Raw genomic sequence first — 18,360 nt, 5'->3', positions numbered from 1 at the left:
AGTTTTCGATGAAAGCTGGGAAGCTGTAACTGTAAACCTAGAAAGTGTCTTATTTGCAAACAGTTTTCAACGAATAAAAAGAGCGGTAGGAGGCTTTTAAAGGTAATCCGACCACGGCTTTTGCGAAAGTGAACCATTATTTCATGGAATAACGTACAGTGAAATTGTTTTCAGAATCTACGTGTTGCAGATGGAGGACCTGTTGATTTCCCTTTGGGAAAACTCCAATTCAGAAACTGTTTGTGCCAGGCGAATCCAAGATTTGGTTGACCAAGGAGGTTCTTAAAATTTAATTCGTTTTATTTTTTTATTGCTTGCAAGAAGTTTAATTAACTGAAAACTAGCTGATGTGAACGGAAAAACCTTTGGAGGCCGAACACCACTAATGATTGTATGCTGGAAATACAAGAAAAATGATGTTACTGGTAAGTTCATTAACTTGAATAATAAAACCAGGTTGAATAATAACCTAGTGTTATACTTACTAAATCGGACATCAGTACTTCACGTTAAGATTCTGATATGATATGAGACGTACAATGATATGTGTGATTTCTTCTAATATTTCGCTTCATTTACCGACTGACTGTGAAATTTGTTGACAAAAATGCTAGTTAAAAAAAACTCTTCCGCTCTGAATTTCACCACAGATAACGTAATTCATTAATAATCATACTACATAAAGCATTTTTAAATTTGATAGCCAAAGTAGTGAAAATTGGAAACTTGGTGTAATTACGTTGGTAGAACACGCCTTTTTTCCCTTCGAACCAAAAATAAAGTACAAAAAAAAATTGAAACGCTATCAAAGGTGATAACGTCTGAAGAAACCCTGTGTAATAAGGCATTATTACAGCTGCATAGCACACGAGGCAAAATTCATTTAGTTTATTTTGTTTTTAGATAAAATAAGAATTCTCTTGGACCACGGCGCGGACGTAAATCTAACGGACGATTTTGGGTGGAATGCTTTGCACTTCGCTTGTCGGTACTCGTTGACCGAATCTTTTTTGAAACACTTTTGTATGCGAACATTTAATTTGATTTACGCAGATATAACTGCACGACCCAGTTAGCTTCCATAGTCGATACCTTATTGCGTAGTAACATCAACGTCAATGCAACTACCAGAAACAACTGGAATTGTCTTCATCAACTTTGCAAGTATAATTTTGCAGAGAAGCTTTATGGAGTGATGTCGACCTTGATAAGGCATAATATTCATATTAATACTCAAACCAATAAAAATGACACTGTAAGAATTATTCAATATCAGATCTTTTCCCGTTAATTTATCGTAGGATAACGAGAACACTGTCACGTTGTACTCACTGTCCTGTTTTTAGGCACTGCATTTAGTTTGCCGATACTGCCGAACGGTTGACTTTAACGCAATCTTTGAACTGTTTATCAATGCTGGGGCTCGTGTAGACATAGTCTCGTCCAATGGCAAAACCTTGCTGCATGTTTTATGTAAATATGCTATTGATTTGGACTTACATGGCGTTATGGTACGATTATCTCAAATCTGTCAATACCATTTGGACATTAACCAAACCATGTCTCATGTATGCCAATCGTTTTTAGGAAAAAATTTTGGACAAATGCCAATCTATGGTTGATCGCCTTGATTATTATGGTTCAACGGCAATGGTTTACGCAGCCAAATTAGGTTTGTATATTTTTTAAAAAAGCTATGATATAGATGATATGGTGTTGATCACTACCATGATACTATATCTTCCAAGTTATTGAAACGATGTTTGTACACCGCGACAGGTTGTGTAAAAACTGTTAGTTTGCTTCTGCCTTACACAAAAACAAGCATCACTGATGCATTCGGTCAAAATGTAAGTACAAAAACAGAACTAATTAGAAAATCGAGTTTCACAACATAGAATTTGTTTGTTTTTTTAATTTCTTTCTAAATGTTATCCTAGGTTGTGGATCATTTAAACAAGATTTTCTCTAAATCCTTTCCACTATGCCTCTGTTGCCGGCGGATGGAATCTTTTTTATCTAAGGGATTTCGTGACGAGCTGGATAGCAAAATCCCTCATCATTCACCCCGACGCGGTATAAATAGGAATGCTTTAGAAGGCGCAATACCTAGACGAATCGACTATGGGTTTACCAACACCAATCGAGATGCGTAATAAACACAAGCAAACACAAGTTGTTGAGTTAATTTTGACAATTTTAACCCTTATGGCTGCTGATGCAAATTGCAACGAACAACACAAACAGGTACGGAACTTCACATTCTGTTGTTACACGTGATTCCTGAGATTCAATTGGTGCATACATTTTTCAAAAACAACTATAGTGTTATTCAACTACCTACTGGAAACGCTTGGAGTATCATCAAGGATGCCTGGACAAATGAATCTAGTTTGGAAATGAATATATTTCTAAATTTTTTACGTGAACACACCCACCAGTCCTGCACTGGACATAATTGCCAATGGTGCACTGTTTCCGAGGCTGCTGAACAGGTAAGGAATCGTGATATTTTTCAAAAATCTTAGTGAAATTTCATGAGGGCTATATAGCTACTGTACTAATTTGCAATCAAAGCCTTGTGATTTCATTTTGTGAAAGGTTTTAATGGTGAAAGTTGCGCTGTAGCCTTCTTGTTTATACTTCACTATGGTTTTTTTTTTTTTGAATTTCTTTTTTGTTGTTACCCATTTCTAGTACGTGCGTCAACTACTAGATACAGTAGCTGTATTGGACAATAGATTTGAAGGTGAAATAGTTCGGTATGGAAGGTATGGATAAAAATTTTTTCTCAGTTTCTAAATTTTATTTCAATGCTGATTTCCCCAACATTTGCAATAATTTGCTAAGCTCTGCAGAAAACACAAAAATTCTTTCGCCAGACGAATTTGATTTTATGCTAGTGTTGAACCATTTCAAAGAAGCCGAAACGCGTGGTATTGTTGAGCAGGCAGGAAATGAATCATCGGTTGCATTTCAAACTGAATCGGACCGTGGTGTTTCATCGGCCAAATTGCTTTATTATTTGTATGATATTAGAGCGCAATTTCCAACTAAATTTCATACCTAACAAAACGTTTTCTCTTTTTAAAATAATTAGTTACATGCTAATGGCGCACGCTATGAACCAGATGAACGATATGCACATTTTTTCCCGCAGTTTAAGGTAACCAATTGCGATTCTTAAACATTAGACTAAACTTCATTAACACTAAAACAGATTTTTTCCCCACCTTTTTAGCTTTTCAGAGACATGCGTTACTCTAGATTGCCTGTACAGAGGTAAGCCTCCTGTAGGAACCGAAAACTCCTCTTTTAAATTAAGTATCGACATCACAATCGCGGTAATTCGCTCGGCAATCAACGCCGTTGCGCAACCTTTGCCATCACCTTTGTATTCAAACAAGTCACCGGACGTGAAAATAGACCAATTTTTGGTGCCACATCGACAACTCTCTGGCATCGAAATTAGTGGCTGGAAACCGTCTTTCCCTATTGCTGAAAAGGATGCCTTTCGTCATTTTGATCCGATAATCACCCGCTGTTATTGCCTTTTAAAGTTATTAATTTTACTCGTTGCCCATACTGATGACAACAGCACATTTAGAAAAACGAAACCCTCGTCCTATGCGATAAAAACTTGTTTATTTAATTTCGTAAGAAAAAATCATATTCAGTGGGAGGAGAGGTACATTGATTTGTATTGCAGAGGAATTTGCAATGAGTTTCTAGAAAAAGGGGATCAAATTAATTCTTTCTTTGACCATTCCCTACCGGTTTACGTAATTAAAAACGAAAGCAGAGATGTTATGATTAAAATTAAAAATCGCCTTGAGTCGATTCGACATTGCGCTTGTAACTTCCATGGTTCTTTGTTTGCCTGTGAAAAGTTTTGCGTTGCCAAACATCATATAAAGAGAATGTTTTCACTTGAAAAAAAATAAACACACATTATTTATCTATTTAAATGGTCCACGGAGTAGTTTATTGCCTATGTAAAGTACAATCGAGTTTCTATTCCGAAATTGCGCTTTAAACAAAAAAAATGTGTGGTATCAAAGTAGCTAAAAAGATAAGGAGAATTTACGTAATGTGGCAAGTAAATGACATTTGGGAGAAGGTACGGCTGCGAGAAGGTACAATGTCATATCGCACCATATCGGCGGTAGTCCAATCTATATGCCTTCTTAGTCGGGCTTATTTTGTCGGGCTTAAAAATTGTTCCTATTACAAAGCAATATCATTAAATCTATATAATTATATTTTCATTTTCGGCCAAATCTCGAATTTGGCTTGAAACACTGAATCAGAATCATCGATAGGTATTTAGATTTAATGCTACTGTTTTTTAATAGGAAAAAGTTTTAAGCCCGACAATATAAGCCCGGGCTTATTTTTTAACCCAACCTTTACCGTTTTTTGCGTTTTATTCAAAAACTATGAGTCCCACGAGAAAACAGTCCTCCTATTCGTGATGCTCGTTTAATTCTGCATCGAAACCATGTGAGCTAAGCGAAAATTCAAAAATACGAAAATTTCGATGCAGAATTGAATGCTTATCACGATTATAGAGTTTATGCTTATTTTTTTTTAGTCCTCCTATTCGTGATGCTCGTTTATTCTGCATCGAAACCATGTATTTCAAGCGAAATTTTTTTTAATTGCCCTTATAGTTTTTGAATTAAACAAAGAAAACAGAAAGTCGGTCTTATTTTGTTGGGCTTATTTTGTCGGGCTTAAAAATTGTTCCTATTACAAAGCAATATCATTAAATCTATATAATTATATATGATTCTGATTCAAAATTTAACAAGAATCACGAATATGAAATTTGTTTTTATGTAGATCTCATGGTTTTTGAGTTATTTTAAATATAAAAGTAGGCACGATAGAAATTTAAGGCCCGATTCCAGACGTCTGGAATATCGGTCAAACTTTTGAGTTTGATCGGATCGGCGATCGAGATCGGAAAATTGATCGGCGCGGCAAGTCTGGTCCAATGTTTGCATCCCTACCAGCTCTACAACTTCGGGCTCTTCGAGCACTAAAACATTTTGGAGTTCGCCCAATTCATCCCGAGGATGCGATCCACTGCCTCTGACGAATAAGTCTGACACAACGCTTGTTATGCACATTTTTGTTTTACCATACCATCATTTCTAGTACGCGTCTTTGAGATCCGGAATTCATTATGTTATACAATAGCCGAGAAAAAAGTATAGTATCCAAAAGTATCCAAAAACCAATCAAGGTACCGTTATATGTGTATTCATGTTTATTCCTTAACACCGTCGCCTCCCAAATCTTATACAGAGCTGCGTTTAATATCAATTCGAAAAATTTCTCTTCGCGGTTAGGTTGATTGAGATTCATAGGAATTCTGTCAAAAATTTTAATTTCTACATGTCTTACCGCAAGATTAGAATATTAGTATGAGTACGAATATTTGAAACATATTATTCTGCATTAAAATGAATTTATTATATAGTAACAAAGAACCTTTAACCGCGCCGTTATAGATAGTCAGCAGACATGATCTATTAATCGATGGAATGACTGTGCCGGAACTGGCGACCTCAACCACTAAAATATTGGCACGGTAAGCAACCTACACAGCTGATTCTAAGTTTACCTCCTACTTGTTTTGCCGCATGACGCGTATTAATCCACCGCAATACTTAACTTCGCAATATGTTAAAATGTTTCACTTACATCAGCAGAAATTTTCAAATTTTTAACTCGTTTTCGATCTTGATGTCCACGAAAACCGGCTTGAATTTTCGTAGCTGCAGCGTTTTGGTGTTCAATTTGCAATGCTTCTGCAGATGGATCATAATCCAAAAGCAGAGCTTCTTCGTCACAACATTCACTATCGATAATTTCGCTTCTAGTTACGGAGTCTTTTAAATACTTCACCCGTTTTCTGTCTTGCTGTCCTCGAAATCCAGCTTGTATTTTGGTTGCTGCAGAATTTTGCTGGTCAAGTAGAATTCTTTCACTATCTTGAACATCAACATCATCCTCTATAAAGTTTGGTTCCTTTGTGTTGATCAAATCTTTCGTTGCAGCCTCTTTTTTTAAATTGTTTACATTTTTTCGGTCTTGATATCCGCGAAAACCGGCTTGAATTTTAGTTGCTGCTGCATTTTCCAGCTCATTTGCATCACATAGATTTTTATGACTTTGTTCAATGTTTGACTGGTCAGGATCAGACGTATCTTCCGCCCTACCACTATCGACGACTTCATTTTCAATAGCGCGGTACTGTAAATTTTTTACTCGTTTCCGATCTCGGTGTCCGCGAAAACCGGCTTGAATTTTTGTAGCTGCATCGTTTTCTAGGTAGAGTTGAGTTGCCTCTGCGGATTGATCCAAGACCGAGGTTTCTTCGATATAACTGGCGTTGTCGCTGTCAATGGTTTCGTTTCTATTAGTGGAATCTTTTAAACGTTTTACCCGTTTTCTGTCTTGGTGTCCCCGAAATCCAGCTTGTATTTTAGTGGCTGCAATGTTTTCTTCATCGAGTGAGTTTCGTTCACCATGCTGAATGATATCGTCTCGATCAAACAAGCCATTTTCTTTTGTAAAGCTAGTTTCATTTGATGTTGCCTCTTGTTTTAAATTTTTTACGATTTTGCGATCTTGGTATCCACGAAAACCGGCTTGGATTTTAGTTGCTGCAGCGTTTTCGAGTTCATTTGAATATTCATTTTGATGACTTCGTTCGGTGTTTAACTGGTCAGGGTCCAAATTGTCATCCATACATTCCGACTTATCATGCTCAGCAATATGATGCTGCAAATTTTTTAACCCGTTTTCGATCTTGATGTCCTCGAAAACCAGCTTGAATTTTTGTGGCTGCACTGTTTTTTTGTTCAAATTCAATTTCTTCCGCCGATTGATCATAATCCAGAAGTGAAGCTTCTTCCTCGTCATAATTGAAGCTGTCGCCGGGGATGATTTCACTTTTATTAATCGATTCCTTCAAATTTTTCACTCGTTTTCTATCTTGATGTCCTCGAAAACCAGCTTGAATTTTTGTGGCTGCATTGTTTTTTTGTTCAAATTCAATTTCTTCCGCTGATTGATCATAATCCAGAAGTGAAGCTTCTTCCTCGTCATAATTGAAGCTGTCGCCGGGGATGATTTCACTTTTATTAATCGATTCCTTCAAATTTTTCACTCGTTTTCTATCTTGATGTCCTCGAAAACCAGCTTGTATTTTTGTGGCTGCATTGTTTTTTTGTTCAAATTCAATTTCTTGTTTTGATCATTTAAGCTTCTTCCTCGTCATTTGAGCTGTCGCCGATTTTCTTTTATTAATCGATTCCTTCAAATTTTTCACTCGTTTTCTATCTTGATGTCCTCGAAAACCAGCTTGAATTTTTGTGGCTGCAGCTTGTATTTTAGCTTCTTCCTCGTCATAATTGAAGCTGCGGGGATGCTGCCAGCTTGTATTTTTTTTTTCGTTTTCTATCCTGGTGTGCATTTCATGTTTTCTTTTTCAAGTGCATTTCTTTCACTGTTTTGAATGAATTCGTCGCCATCTAACAAGCAATCTTCCTCTACAAAATTTGTTTCCCTATGGCTTATCAAATCCTTTGTTTTGGCAGGTTTTTTTAAATGTTTTACGTTTTTGCGATCTCGGTATCCACGAAAGCCAGCTTGAATTTTAGTCGCTGCAGCGTTTTCCAGTTCTTTCAAGCATAGATTTTGTTGACTTTGTTTAACATTCGGTTGGTTAGCCTCATGAAAAGTATCCGTACACTTCGACTCACCATTTTCAATACCATCATTACTAGTGGAAGGACGCTGCAAATCCTTTACTTGTTTCCGAGCTTGGTGGCCACGAAAACCGGCTTGAATTGTTGTGGCTGCAGCGTTTTCTCTTTCTGTCAAGCACAGGTTTCCGTTGCTTTGCTCACCATTTGATTGTTCGGGGGCATCATTGGTATCCATACACTGTAGCGTATCACTTTCTTTGACATCCTTTTCCGCAATGCGATGCTGCAGATGTTTAACTCGTTTACGGTCTTGGTGTCCGCGAAATCCAGCTTGTATTTTAGTTGCTGCAGCATTTTGTAAATCCATCGTACTTGGGCTTGTTCCCAATTCTTCGAAACATTCCTCATCATCGCATACGAGACTTTCGTCACAGCTTTTGACTTTATCGTTCACATTATGGTCAATAGTAGGGGCTTTTAAATTTTTTATCCGCTTTCGATCTTGATGTCCCCGAAAGCCGGCCTGGATTTTCGTTGCGGCCGCATTCTGTAGTTCCATTGAACATGGATCTGGTTGCACTTGTTGACCAGAATGGTTGAACTGGCGTTCTTCGTCGACAACGTTAAAATGCGTTTGAAGAGTTCCACTAGTCTCAGTAGTATGACATTTTGCTTTGTGGATTCGTTTTCGATCTTGATGTCCACGGAAACCAGCCTGAATTTTAGTGGCAGCAGCATTTCTAAGTTCTAATATTGAAAAAATATGTTGCATTTAACAGAAAAAAAATTTTACAATCAAAACGAAAATTGTTTTCTTTACCTTCTTGTGTGTCTATGTCAGTTCCTGTTGAGGAAACATTTTCAGCTATTTGATGCTTTAAATTCTGTACTCTTTTACGATCTTGGTGTCCGCGATAACCTGCCTGAATTTTAATAGCTGCAAGATTCTCCCTTTCAAGCAGACAAGGATCTAACTGATTTTGCTGAATAGATCCGTTTGTGTTACATGGCGTTATTTCACCCAGAGATTCAGCTGCGTCACTGCCAATTCCGGTGTTTTCAGTTGGGCTATTTTCTGTATATTTTACGTGTTTTTCTCTTGACGGATCTTCTCTCTGTGGACAATACGATTCCAACAGGCCATCGTTCGTTGTTTCGTTCGACTCCACATAAAGCTCGAAAACCACACCAGGATCAGAAGCTACGGCTTCAGCTTCTGAATTGCTTGTTTCATTGGCACCATCATCAATATCCTTCACCGAAACCGATTCATTATCTTGACTGTTTTCCAAATTTGTTGTGGCTTCTGGACTAGCAGAATTATCTGTTACTGATGATGTAATCACGTAGGATTCAATGAGCTGAACGTCATGAATTTCTTCTCCATTTGACATTGGTTCTTCCGTAACATCATTTACTTCTCTCTGATTAGAAAGAAATTCGTCAAGCGCATCTATGACATTCTCGCTTCCCAAGTTGCCATCTAGTTCATCATCATTATGATCTTCACCTGTAGAAAGTAACGGAGGGTTTTGTTGAGGAGTATCAGTTAAAATCAGAGCAATTGTAGCAATACTTTCTGTTACGCCAGCCAAAGCTCCTGTTAACTCTTTGTCGTCATCATTATTTTCTAAAGGTTCTTCCTCTTGTGAAAGAACTGAAGGCTGATCTTCAGGAACGTTTTCGACAATATCGTTGACAATATCTATTTCGTCTTCAGTCTCATTTTGATTTTCTGACATTTCATTAAATTCTTTACGGGTCTTGTATCCCCGGAATGTTGATTGAATTTTTATTGCTGCTAGGTTTCGCTGTTCTTCTTCTTCCAACTCCAAGTCTTTCTGTAACTTATTCCATATCTCTTCCTCGTCATCGTTTGACACTTCTTTGTCACCCTCGCCCACAAGTTCATTAAAATCTTCGTCTGAAATGCCATTTTCCTTCAAATCGGGAATGGGTTTTTCATTGTCCAATTCACTTTGCAAATTGCCGTTTTCTTGTGTATCATCACAGCTTACGTGACTTGTTGTTTCATTTAGCTCAGCTTCGGGTTCCTCTATTATCGCCGATTCACTGTCCATTACATTTTCCGCAAAGATTAATGCATCATCTTGCTCAAGCGTATTGTTTTGATCGGCGTTTTCGTCAGCCAATACGTTGTCTTCTGAAGCTTGACAAACGTTTTCCTCTGTATTTTCTACTTCAAAAGGGCTATCTTCAATTACGGGGCTGAGTAATGGCTGCTCTTCTGTGAATGACGCATCCTGATGAAGATTATTATCATCAGGTGTTTCGTTTGTCACGTCTTCACTTTCAACTTCAGGCAGAATCTCTTCAATATTTTCAAGTTGACTAGGCTGTTCATCTACGAGATCCGAAATTGCAAAAACCTCCGATTCATCAAGTTTTTCGGTTTCAGTTTCTTCAGTATGATTGTCATTTCCCTCCATGTTTTCGCTAACTTCAATTGCCTCGTTTTCATCTTGAATGTGTTCCTCAAGATCTGAATTTTCGATCTGCTTAACCTCCTCGTCATGCTCTTGTGCAACAGATAACTCATCTTCGATGTTGACAACGCTACTTGATCCGACTTCTTCTATATCTAGATGATCATCTTCATTCATTTCAACAGGGGAATCTTGTTCCATATCAATAAATTCCGTTGAACGAGGCACGCGAATATTCATTTCAGGTACATGGCTGCTTTCATGCTGCTCTTCGTCAATGCTATGTTCCAGCAAATCTGCTGGTGTGTCTGCTGCATTATCTGATTCGTCTAGCTGATCTGTGAGAACCTCTTGATTTTCCACGTTTTCAGCTTCCGTTTCTCTTTCTTCGGAACAATCTTCCAATGTTACCGAATTCAAAACTTCCTCGACATCTGCTGTTTCTCCCTCTTCTTGTGCCATTGGCGGATCAACCAGTATATCGGCAGGTATTTGTTCGTTTTCCTCTGCGTTTTCATTTGATTGATCTTTCTCAATTTCATCGATCTCTGATTCATTTGCATCAATTTCCTGAGGTTTGTCTTCATCGGTATTCTCTTGCAATTCATTTTCGTTGGTTTCGTCCTCTGCAACCATCTCACTTGGTTCAAGTTGGATGGTCTCTTCCATATCTGCATCCGTTGGTAAATCGGTGGCCTCAGGTGCGTCAGTGTTTTCCACCAAATTTGTAGGTTCAATTTCTGCATTTTCTGATTCTTCAATGTGATTCGCCACAATCTCTGAATTTTCCACGCCATCAGCTATAACCTCTTGTTCCTCTGTATCGTCCAATGGGGATGAATTCGGAAGTTCCTCGTTTACTGTCATTTCCTCTTCTGCTTGGAGTAGTGACGAATCTATAGCGTCCACCATGTCGACAGGTGTTGGTTCGTTTTCCTCTAATTCTTCATTTAATACATCGTTCTCAGTTCCATTTGTTTCTAATTCATTTTCGTCGATTTCTTGCGGTTTGTCGTCTTCGATATTTTCTTGTAATTCGTTTTCCGTAGCTTCTTCCTCGATGACCATCTCCTGTGGTTCAAGATGCTCAGTTTCTTCGATGCCATTAGAATCTGCTAACAGATGTGGGTCATCATTGGTCTCTTCAGTTGGAGTGGTCGTGATCTCTGGTTCTTCTACGTGCTCTTCAGGGGTGGACTGTGCCACTTCAGGTTGCCCTTCATCTAATACCTGTAAGAAGTTTGATATCATCCACGTTGAAACGGAAGAGAATCTTTTAAATGTCATTCTATTTGAGCTTGTAACCCGTTAATTAGGGAAAAAAGTATGGGAAAATTATAACTTTACTTACTTCCGTAACGGAATCCGGCAATGCATCTACATCAAGAGCGTCTTCTTTAAATGTTTCATCAGCAAACGCATTGATGGCTTCGACGGCTTCTATGGCTTCTTCAGCATTTTCCGGGCTATTTCGGATTTCTATTGCACCATTACTGTTCGCCCGGCTTATGGACGTAGAGGTTGCGTTTGGTGGTGATTCTCGCGCCTTCGAGGTTACAATGGCCGCAATCTTCGTAACCGAAGTGTCATTGTCGGACACCGAGTCGTCCAAGGTTGGCGGAGGGGACATGTCCTCCGCTCTGAGTGTCTCATCGTTTAACTGTTCCAGTTCTTTTTCGAAATCGTCAATTATTTCACCATCCTCATTCGGCAGATCTCTGAGGCCCGTCCCTGCATCAACAATGCTTAATGAACTTGGTTTACAAGATTTGCTTCTGAGTGATTCTACGAATGGAGTCCGGTTAGCTGAAATAAAAAAGAATATCGATTTCAAATGTCAGCGCTCACTGGATCGGTATCTTTATCGTTAACAATTTAACAATAGAGATCGATTTTTAGGTTGCACGTAAACTTAAGACATCAAAATGGTTTTTTCGTTTATTTGCAGGCCTTTCGACATTTGCAGCAGGCAACAAAAAATTTTGATTGTAATTCTGTGTAATCAATAAAATTTTTTTTACCCTTGGGCCTACTTGAGGTACAAGATTCACATCTTCGATTTCAACATAGCACAAAGCTATAAAATTTCGCATCCACCTATATTTCGCGTACTTTGGGCATCATGTCAACATCGCCATTTTGGTAGGGCAAATGGGCGTGACTCGTTTGGTTGTTAATAGAAGTCAAAATGTTTTTCATTCATTTTGCACTTAGTTTACTTTACATAAGAATAAACAAAGCACAAATATAGCAGGAGAACGGCAACGAAGCGTCCAAGTATGCTTGAACGTCGAAGATTTCATTTTCCAGTAAACAAAAGAAAAACATTTGCCAAAATCAACTTATTTTTGTGCGTAGTTTGTCGTACGTTTTCAAGCGTGTAGATCTAATCCGCCAGTGCGAAAAATAGAGACGTTAGCCAATTATAATCACATATTTTTAAACTTATAGGTATTGTTTTACAAACAACTTGTTTCATTGCTTACGACCAACTATCGCACGAAGCAGAAAATGAGACGAGAAAAGAATTCGACTTACATCTACAACACACAGATATACCACTCCCCATTTTCAGGTACAAAAGAACCGCTGATTCTATTAATAGAATAAAGTCAATTGACGAACACGGTATTTGGAACCACAGGCTTAGTTAAGTCACCGCCTCAGTGGATAAAATTTGCTTCCCGTATAATTTCGTAGCTGAAATGTGAGTGACGAACATTTGATGAATTGTGCCAAAAATTCTGGTGTTATTAGGTTTTTAGTGCGTCATTAACCACCGTCGCCACTGTGGTCGGCATCATATAAGCCCATACAACGTTGGCAATTAACAACAGATCGGTTTCAGCAATGTTTGCTTTTTTAAATCTTTAAAAACATAGTAATAATCGAAACGTAGAGCGGAGCACTGAAAACGTCCACGATATCCCCTTTTTATTAGCTTAACGAGACCTCAATAAAACACTGCCAGTTGGTTTACCACGTTCGTTCTCGACCACTGCCGATCACCTACTGCCTCACCAGCTTTCAACGAAAGGAATGCCATCAAAGGATTCAGCAACATTACGCGCCATAGCCTTAATTATCGCAAATATACATCCTAAAATCGTTTTGTGTGTAACGAGAAATCAAACCCGTAAGGGCGAACGAAAATAGAAATTTTTAGTCAATTACATTTACATTCCTACACACTCTGCACCAAAGATGAACTTTTAGCAATATTTCAGACAAAATACAAGTAAAACAAGTAAATTTATGTCGGCCTCCATTATGCATTGATAAAAATACATATGGCAAGCATCCAAAAAGAGCACCTAGAAAATTTTGACCAGCATCATAGGCACTTTCCGCCAAGGCATGTTAAAAGCACACGCAGTGAAAAATGGAATAAGAAAACCTTCACCTATGATATGACTTTGCGTGAAAGGCTGCTGCGCTTAACTCTATCAATGCTCTTGTTGTTTCAGCAAAATGAATGAAAGCAAGTCGTTGCAATTCTCTGAAAACCAAAAAAGAGTGACTCCCGAAAACGATATTAATTTGTTGTTTTTCCTAGATTTTTAAAATTCAAGGCTCTGCAGACGAAATGTAAAAACCGAGGATTGAAGTTTAATTTATGTGCATAGTTTTTTCCGTTAGTTAAGAAGAAAACCGTCAACGATCAGCTTTTCGCTTTTGAAAACCCAAATGATCCTCCTACGTTTCTTTCCAAACGAATGACAACTGTTTAGCTACTGTAGGCAATTTTGGCCATTTAGAGTTTGCTGCAGTAGGATACTCATGTCAATAAGTATTTTAAAAACACATACAACGAACAATAAACCAAGTAGCAGCAGATTTAGCATTCTTACACGCAGTAACCCACATTTTTTCGTAAAAAGGTATTGAGCTTTTGGTACTTACGTCCATCCCTTTCTTCCACAAGCTGGTGAAAAAATTTCGTCGAAAATTCATACACGTTATCAGGCTGTTTACAAAGAATTTCTTTCGTTAAACAGTACATCAGATGGTCTAATGTTTCCGGAATTTTCATTCTATGGCAGAGCAAATTTGCTTGTTCCATTGTAATTCCAATTAAAAAGGTCGCACTTGTCTTTAAGTGATGCGAGCGTCTGAAGAACACAAACCCGGCCTGACCATGCCTGGGATATGCAGTCTATAACTTAGGGTTGCCATGGAAACCGTTCAGGAACAAACGGTTACTTCAGGAATAGGTCGCAACGCACTGCGCAACGAAACATTGTAACCACGATATCCTTAGCAACGCGTACGTTTTTGTCTACATTATTGAACGCACTTATTTCTATAAAATATGAAATGGTTAATGGTTATCTCCTTCTAACCTTAAGAGAAAATAACGAAGAATTTCGTCTGCTAGTAGTGTACAATGTTAACAATGTTTGGTTCCTGCGATATATTTCAATCGGGGCGCCTACAATAACAACGAATTTTTACGTATTAACGCACGTAGAACAGGGAATCGGTTTTAGGGAAATAGGTATTACAGACGGCTTACTTTCTCTCTCTTTTTTTTTTTTTTTTTTTTTTTTTTTTTTTGAAATACTCCAACAGTAACAAATATTTCATTTGCCGGGTACTTCTCATAGAAATAACTTGTCTCTGTGATACCACTTGAAGAACAATATAGGCATGATTTTTTTGCTTTAGTTCATGACGGTGCACATTGGACTCCTCGCGGACCTTCATCACTTTCCGATACGTCGGATTCATCACTACTGGACGACACATTTTCATCATTCCTCTCCTGACTTGGTGTACGTTGATGCTGCTGCTGCTGCTGCTGCTGCTGTTGTTGCTGTTGCTGCTGCTGCTGCTGCTAAACACAAAATAGAGGCTCAATTCGATTTATTATTTATTTGAACATTTCATGTTATACCCGTCTTCTCCTCTCGGTTCTACGAACATGACGCCACAGTACCCAAAGAAGTTCGCCCGAAATAGTGTCTGGCTCACGGCGTCGTTCCTCTTCTCTTTCTTGTTGGTTTGTTTTTACCGTCTACCAACACGCATGAGAAAACACATAGAGGAAGAGAAACAAAAAAAAACAAAAAAAGAAACAAAAGAACATTATGGTTATTTTTGCGACTGGACAATAGCCAAAATCGACATTTTCCCATTTTCTTTAATTTTTCTAAGGTGGGTTGAATGACCAAAATAATTCTATTGAACCTTTGGGGAAAACAAAAAATCTGTTTAAAAGATATAACTGATAGGACTTTGAAAACCTCGAGCTCCTTTCAAGAACTTGAGATAAAAATGCTCAGTACCCTTTCGGCGAATCAGTTACAACTATCTAGTTCCCTTATCTAATGATAAAAAGGCATGTCAACATTGATATAAAACTACCATTATGAAAGAATTCATTTAAATCATCCCTGACTTTATACGGCAAGTGCACACTGAATTAAAGCAAAATATGAGATGAATGCTGCCGAAAGAGATTATGAAATACCTTTTTGAGTTCCCATAATTGGGGTTCATCGAAACACTTTGGAGTCCAAATTTTCACATCGTCGTCCAACCCGCTTGTTGCTAGGACGGGAATGCTTGGGTGTGGCTCTAAGCAATTGACCTAAAGCAGGAAGAATGATAAAAATTTAGTACGCCATATTTCAGACACAATAGCTACAAACAGCGTATAACGTTCTTTTTGATATAATAGTCTCTAACCATTTACTTGAATGAATGCAATCGTAACTTTTCATTACCGCTGTATCGTATACATATACGAATGCAGCAGACATTTTACTGGACCGAAAAGAGAAGCGAATACCATTCGCCATTGCACCTCCAAGCAAATTTTTACAGATTGAATGGCAGCTACAGAGCACATTCAGCATCGTTACGCAATTCTGCACCAATTGTTTTAAATCTTAGTAAAGAAAAGGAATCATACCACTCCATTTTCATCGCCGGGGATACACTGGACGATCGCTTCTGTAGAACTGTCCCAGAAGAAAATATTTCCACAATCTACACAATATTATTGATGATTTCCAATGGTGATTCGAAATATATACACACAAGTCTTAAAATGACCATACCTGAACCTGATATGACAAATTCACTCCTAGGTCCATAATAGTTCACTCCCTTAACAGTTGCATTGTTCCTATGTCCCTGCATTAAAAAAAATTTACATATATTAACGTAGTGCTTTAGTTGGATCATTGGACCATTGGTCTACATACACTGTAACGATGAAGTGCATCTGCTCCTTCAACAGATTTCGACGAAAAGGAATATATCTAGAATTTGTGCCATTAAATTTATGCGACCATGAAGTTTGTACTGAAATTTATAGATTTACGTCTTCATCATTGTAGCTAGCTAAGAGCTCGGACCCATTAAAGTTGTAAACCGCGCTGGTTACATGTGCGCGAACTGAGGAATCGACCTGAAAACGAAAAGGTCGTTTAATCACGGTAAACATTCTTTACTGTAATCGGAACGCTTATTGCAAGAATGTATTAAGTGAACTAACCAAATGCCGAGGACATGATTTGCTAACCGGGGATGATTCAGCATCCGTGGATACGTAACGTCTGTCATAGACACGAACAAATTGGTCTCGGCCACCAACGCAGAATTCATTTGTATCGATTGGATGGCCGGATATGCTGTAGAGCGCTATTTTGCGTTCGCTATGTTTTACTGTAAGTAACCTTGGAGGAAAAGAACGGGTCAAAGCGAGGAAAATAATTTACAATGGAAAAAAAAAAAAAAAAGAAAATAATAATACTTGTTAGGTTTGCTTTGCCGGACATCTACTTCAAAAACGACTCCATCTTCTCCTGCCGTTAAAAATACGTGAGGGGTATCTGGAAGGATGGCTAATTTATGGGCGGGACCGCGATGCAAGCCTAGCCTGCGTGTGGAATGAAACGATCCGCTTGGTGACAACTCTGCAAGTCTTATATGTCCGTCTCGAGCACAAGAAACGATGTGAGTGTCGCCGCATAACGGTAAAAATTTTGCCTTTTGAATAATCAGTTAGATTTCAAAGTTCAAACAAAGACTAAAATTTGCAGGGCAAACCTATTACATTAATTTAAATGCTACGTAGCTACACGAGACAATTATAATACCTGGAACACGTTTCCTCGATGTCCACTGTCATAATTCAGGACCGGTTCTGCTCGGCTCCAGTCCCTATTCAATGTAGCAATATAAAACTTTCCATAACATATTTCAGTTTACTAAACATTACCAGATAATGATGCTAAGGTCATCTGATCCGCTAGCAAGTCTTGTACCACTTGAGTTAAAGTGAAGAGCATTCACACACCCATTATGACAATCCATTTTTGAAGCTAGTTCTAAACGTTGGACAAACCGCAGAGATCCATAGCAGTGTGCATTAAACACAGTGTCCATGGTCTTATGACTAGAAATCCCAAGGCCCCTAAAGAATGAAGTAATGATAATTGTCTAACAATAAAATTTTGAACTAAGAGTGATGGTTCTAACCGTTGAGTAAAAGCTTTGAGCGCATGCCACTTATGTTTTGGTTTATGCTTTCCTACTCCACAGAAAGTTTCATCATCCATGTTCCCACTGCTTCCAATAGAAGGTGTTCCATCTTTATATATATTTAAAAAAAACAAGCAATGCAGTTCATTTCACCAAAACAGATCAAGTCATAAACTCTCAAATAACAATGGGTACAATGTTACCACTATCAACTTCCAGTTCAGGATTTTGTCTGTGGGAATCAACTGTTGTATTTGATGTTGATTGGTTTGTAGAAGTCGAATCTTGACTGTCCTCAAAATCCATGATTCTAATTGATTCCAGGTGACTGTCCGATTCCGTAGAAGACGATTCCGATTCAGTGAGATGTTGCCTCGAATCGTCCATTTTAAGATATAATACCCAAGTATTGCGACAGTGTACTTATATTCCTTGAACTATTTATAAATATAATGTATTCCTGAGGATCAAATTGTTAATACTCGTAACTGACAAACCCCATAAAAGTTTCACAACGACTTGGTTTAGAGCAAACGACATTCAAGCGAATCTCCACAAGAGACAAGAATAATACAACCAGTCAATCAGCTGTTCACGAATGAGGATGAACAGTCGAATGCCCCGGCAAACGTTTATGACGCACTAGCGCTCAGTCGTCACTCCGCCCAGGCCGGAATACTAGGCCAGTCACAGTT

At 38.2% G+C, this 18,360-nt stretch overlaps 3 protein-coding genes across 8 annotated transcripts; 1 reads left to right on the top strand and 2 right to left on the bottom strand.

Moving 5' to 3' along the window:
• Window positions 1-3,944, top strand: LOC130693199 (uncharacterized). The gene is made up of 14 exons (XM_059494805.1): window positions 1-85; window positions 191-278; window positions 345-425; window positions 904-988; window positions 1,054-1,255; window positions 1,347-1,511; window positions 1,588-1,672; window positions 1,780-1,850; window positions 1,941-2,152; window positions 2,327-2,495; window positions 2,698-2,771; window positions 2,851-3,027; window positions 3,101-3,166; window positions 3,242-3,944. Exons 2-14 carry the CDS (start codon window positions 191-193, stop codon window positions 3,942-3,944), a joined length of 2,178 nt encoding a protein of 725 aa, XP_059350788.1. The 5' UTR covers window positions 1-85.
• A 1,302-nt stretch (window positions 3,945-5,246) lies between these two features.
• Window positions 5,247-14,267, bottom strand: LOC130693200 (uncharacterized). Its single transcript, XM_057516321.2, is given in 7 exon segments — window positions 5,247-6,799; window positions 6,801-7,260; window positions 7,375-7,377; window positions 7,488-8,471; window positions 8,545-11,401; window positions 11,523-11,977; window positions 14,075-14,267. Coding segments are annotated over 7 exon segments (6,024 nt in total). The 5' UTR covers window positions 14,235-14,267; the 3' UTR covers window positions 5,247-5,694.
• Window positions 14,268-14,816: 549 nt separating this feature from the next.
• Window positions 14,817-18,321, bottom strand: LOC130692889 (DDB1- and CUL4-associated factor 8-like). Of its 6 annotated transcripts, none has more exons than XM_057515978.2 (14): window positions 18,163-18,321; window positions 17,869-18,096; window positions 17,663-17,774; window positions 17,403-17,597; window positions 17,281-17,344; window positions 16,935-17,170; window positions 16,677-16,857; window positions 16,503-16,589; window positions 16,384-16,440; window positions 16,237-16,312; window positions 16,089-16,165; window positions 15,645-15,764; window positions 15,069-15,188; window positions 14,817-15,008 (listed from the first exon to the last, which is right to left on the bottom strand). In XM_057515978.2, exons 2-14 carry the CDS (start codon window positions 18,050-18,052, stop codon window positions 14,841-14,843), a joined length of 1,677 nt encoding a protein of 558 aa, XP_057371961.1. In that variant the 5' UTR covers window positions 18,053-18,096; window positions 18,163-18,321; the 3' UTR covers window positions 14,817-14,840. The 6 variants fall into 6 exon arrangements, with proteins under 6 accessions (XP_057371961.1, XP_057371962.1, XP_057371963.1 ...); XM_057515979.2 differs by having other exon boundaries at window positions 14,817-15,005; XM_057515980.2 differs by having other exon boundaries at window positions 14,817-15,002.
• Between the last annotated feature and the right edge of the window lie 39 nt (window positions 18,322-18,360).

The sequence above is a fragment of the Daphnia carinata genome, chromosome 3 (assembly GCF_022539665.2).
Source record: "Daphnia carinata strain CSIRO-1 chromosome 3, CSIRO_AGI_Dcar_HiC_V3, whole genome shotgun sequence".
Lineage (NCBI taxonomy): Eukaryota > Metazoa > Arthropoda > Branchiopoda > Diplostraca > Daphniidae > Daphnia > Daphnia carinata.
The sequence above is the reverse complement of the archived record's forward strand: the minus strand, read 5'-3'. Positions and strand labels throughout refer to the sequence as shown.

Bases quoted from the DNA above. Each gene is read 5' to 3' on its own strand.
- LOC130693199 (XM_059494805.1), top strand. From the start codon at position 191: ATGGAGGACCTGTTGATTTCCCTTTGGGAAAACTCCAATTCAGAAACT. The intron at 989-1,053 runs GTACTCGTTGAC...TGATTTACGCAG, and splicing joins GCTTTGCACTTCGCTTGTCG to ATATAACTGCACGACCCAGT. The intron at 1,673-1,779 runs GTTTGTATATTT...ACACCGCGACAG, and splicing joins GGTTTACGCAGCCAAATTAG to GTTGTGTAAAAACTGTTAGT.
- LOC130692889 (XM_057515978.2), bottom strand. From the start codon at position 18,052: ATGGACGATTCGAGGCAACATCTCACTGAATCGGAATCGTCTTCTACG. The intron at 17,171-17,280 runs GTATTATAATTG...ATTATTCAAAAG, and splicing joins ATCGAGGAAACGTGTTCCAG to GCAAAATTTTTACCGTTATG. The intron at 16,313-16,383 runs GTATGTAGACCA...TTTTTAATGCAG, and splicing joins ATGCACTTCATCGTTACAGT to GGACATAGGAACAATGCAAC.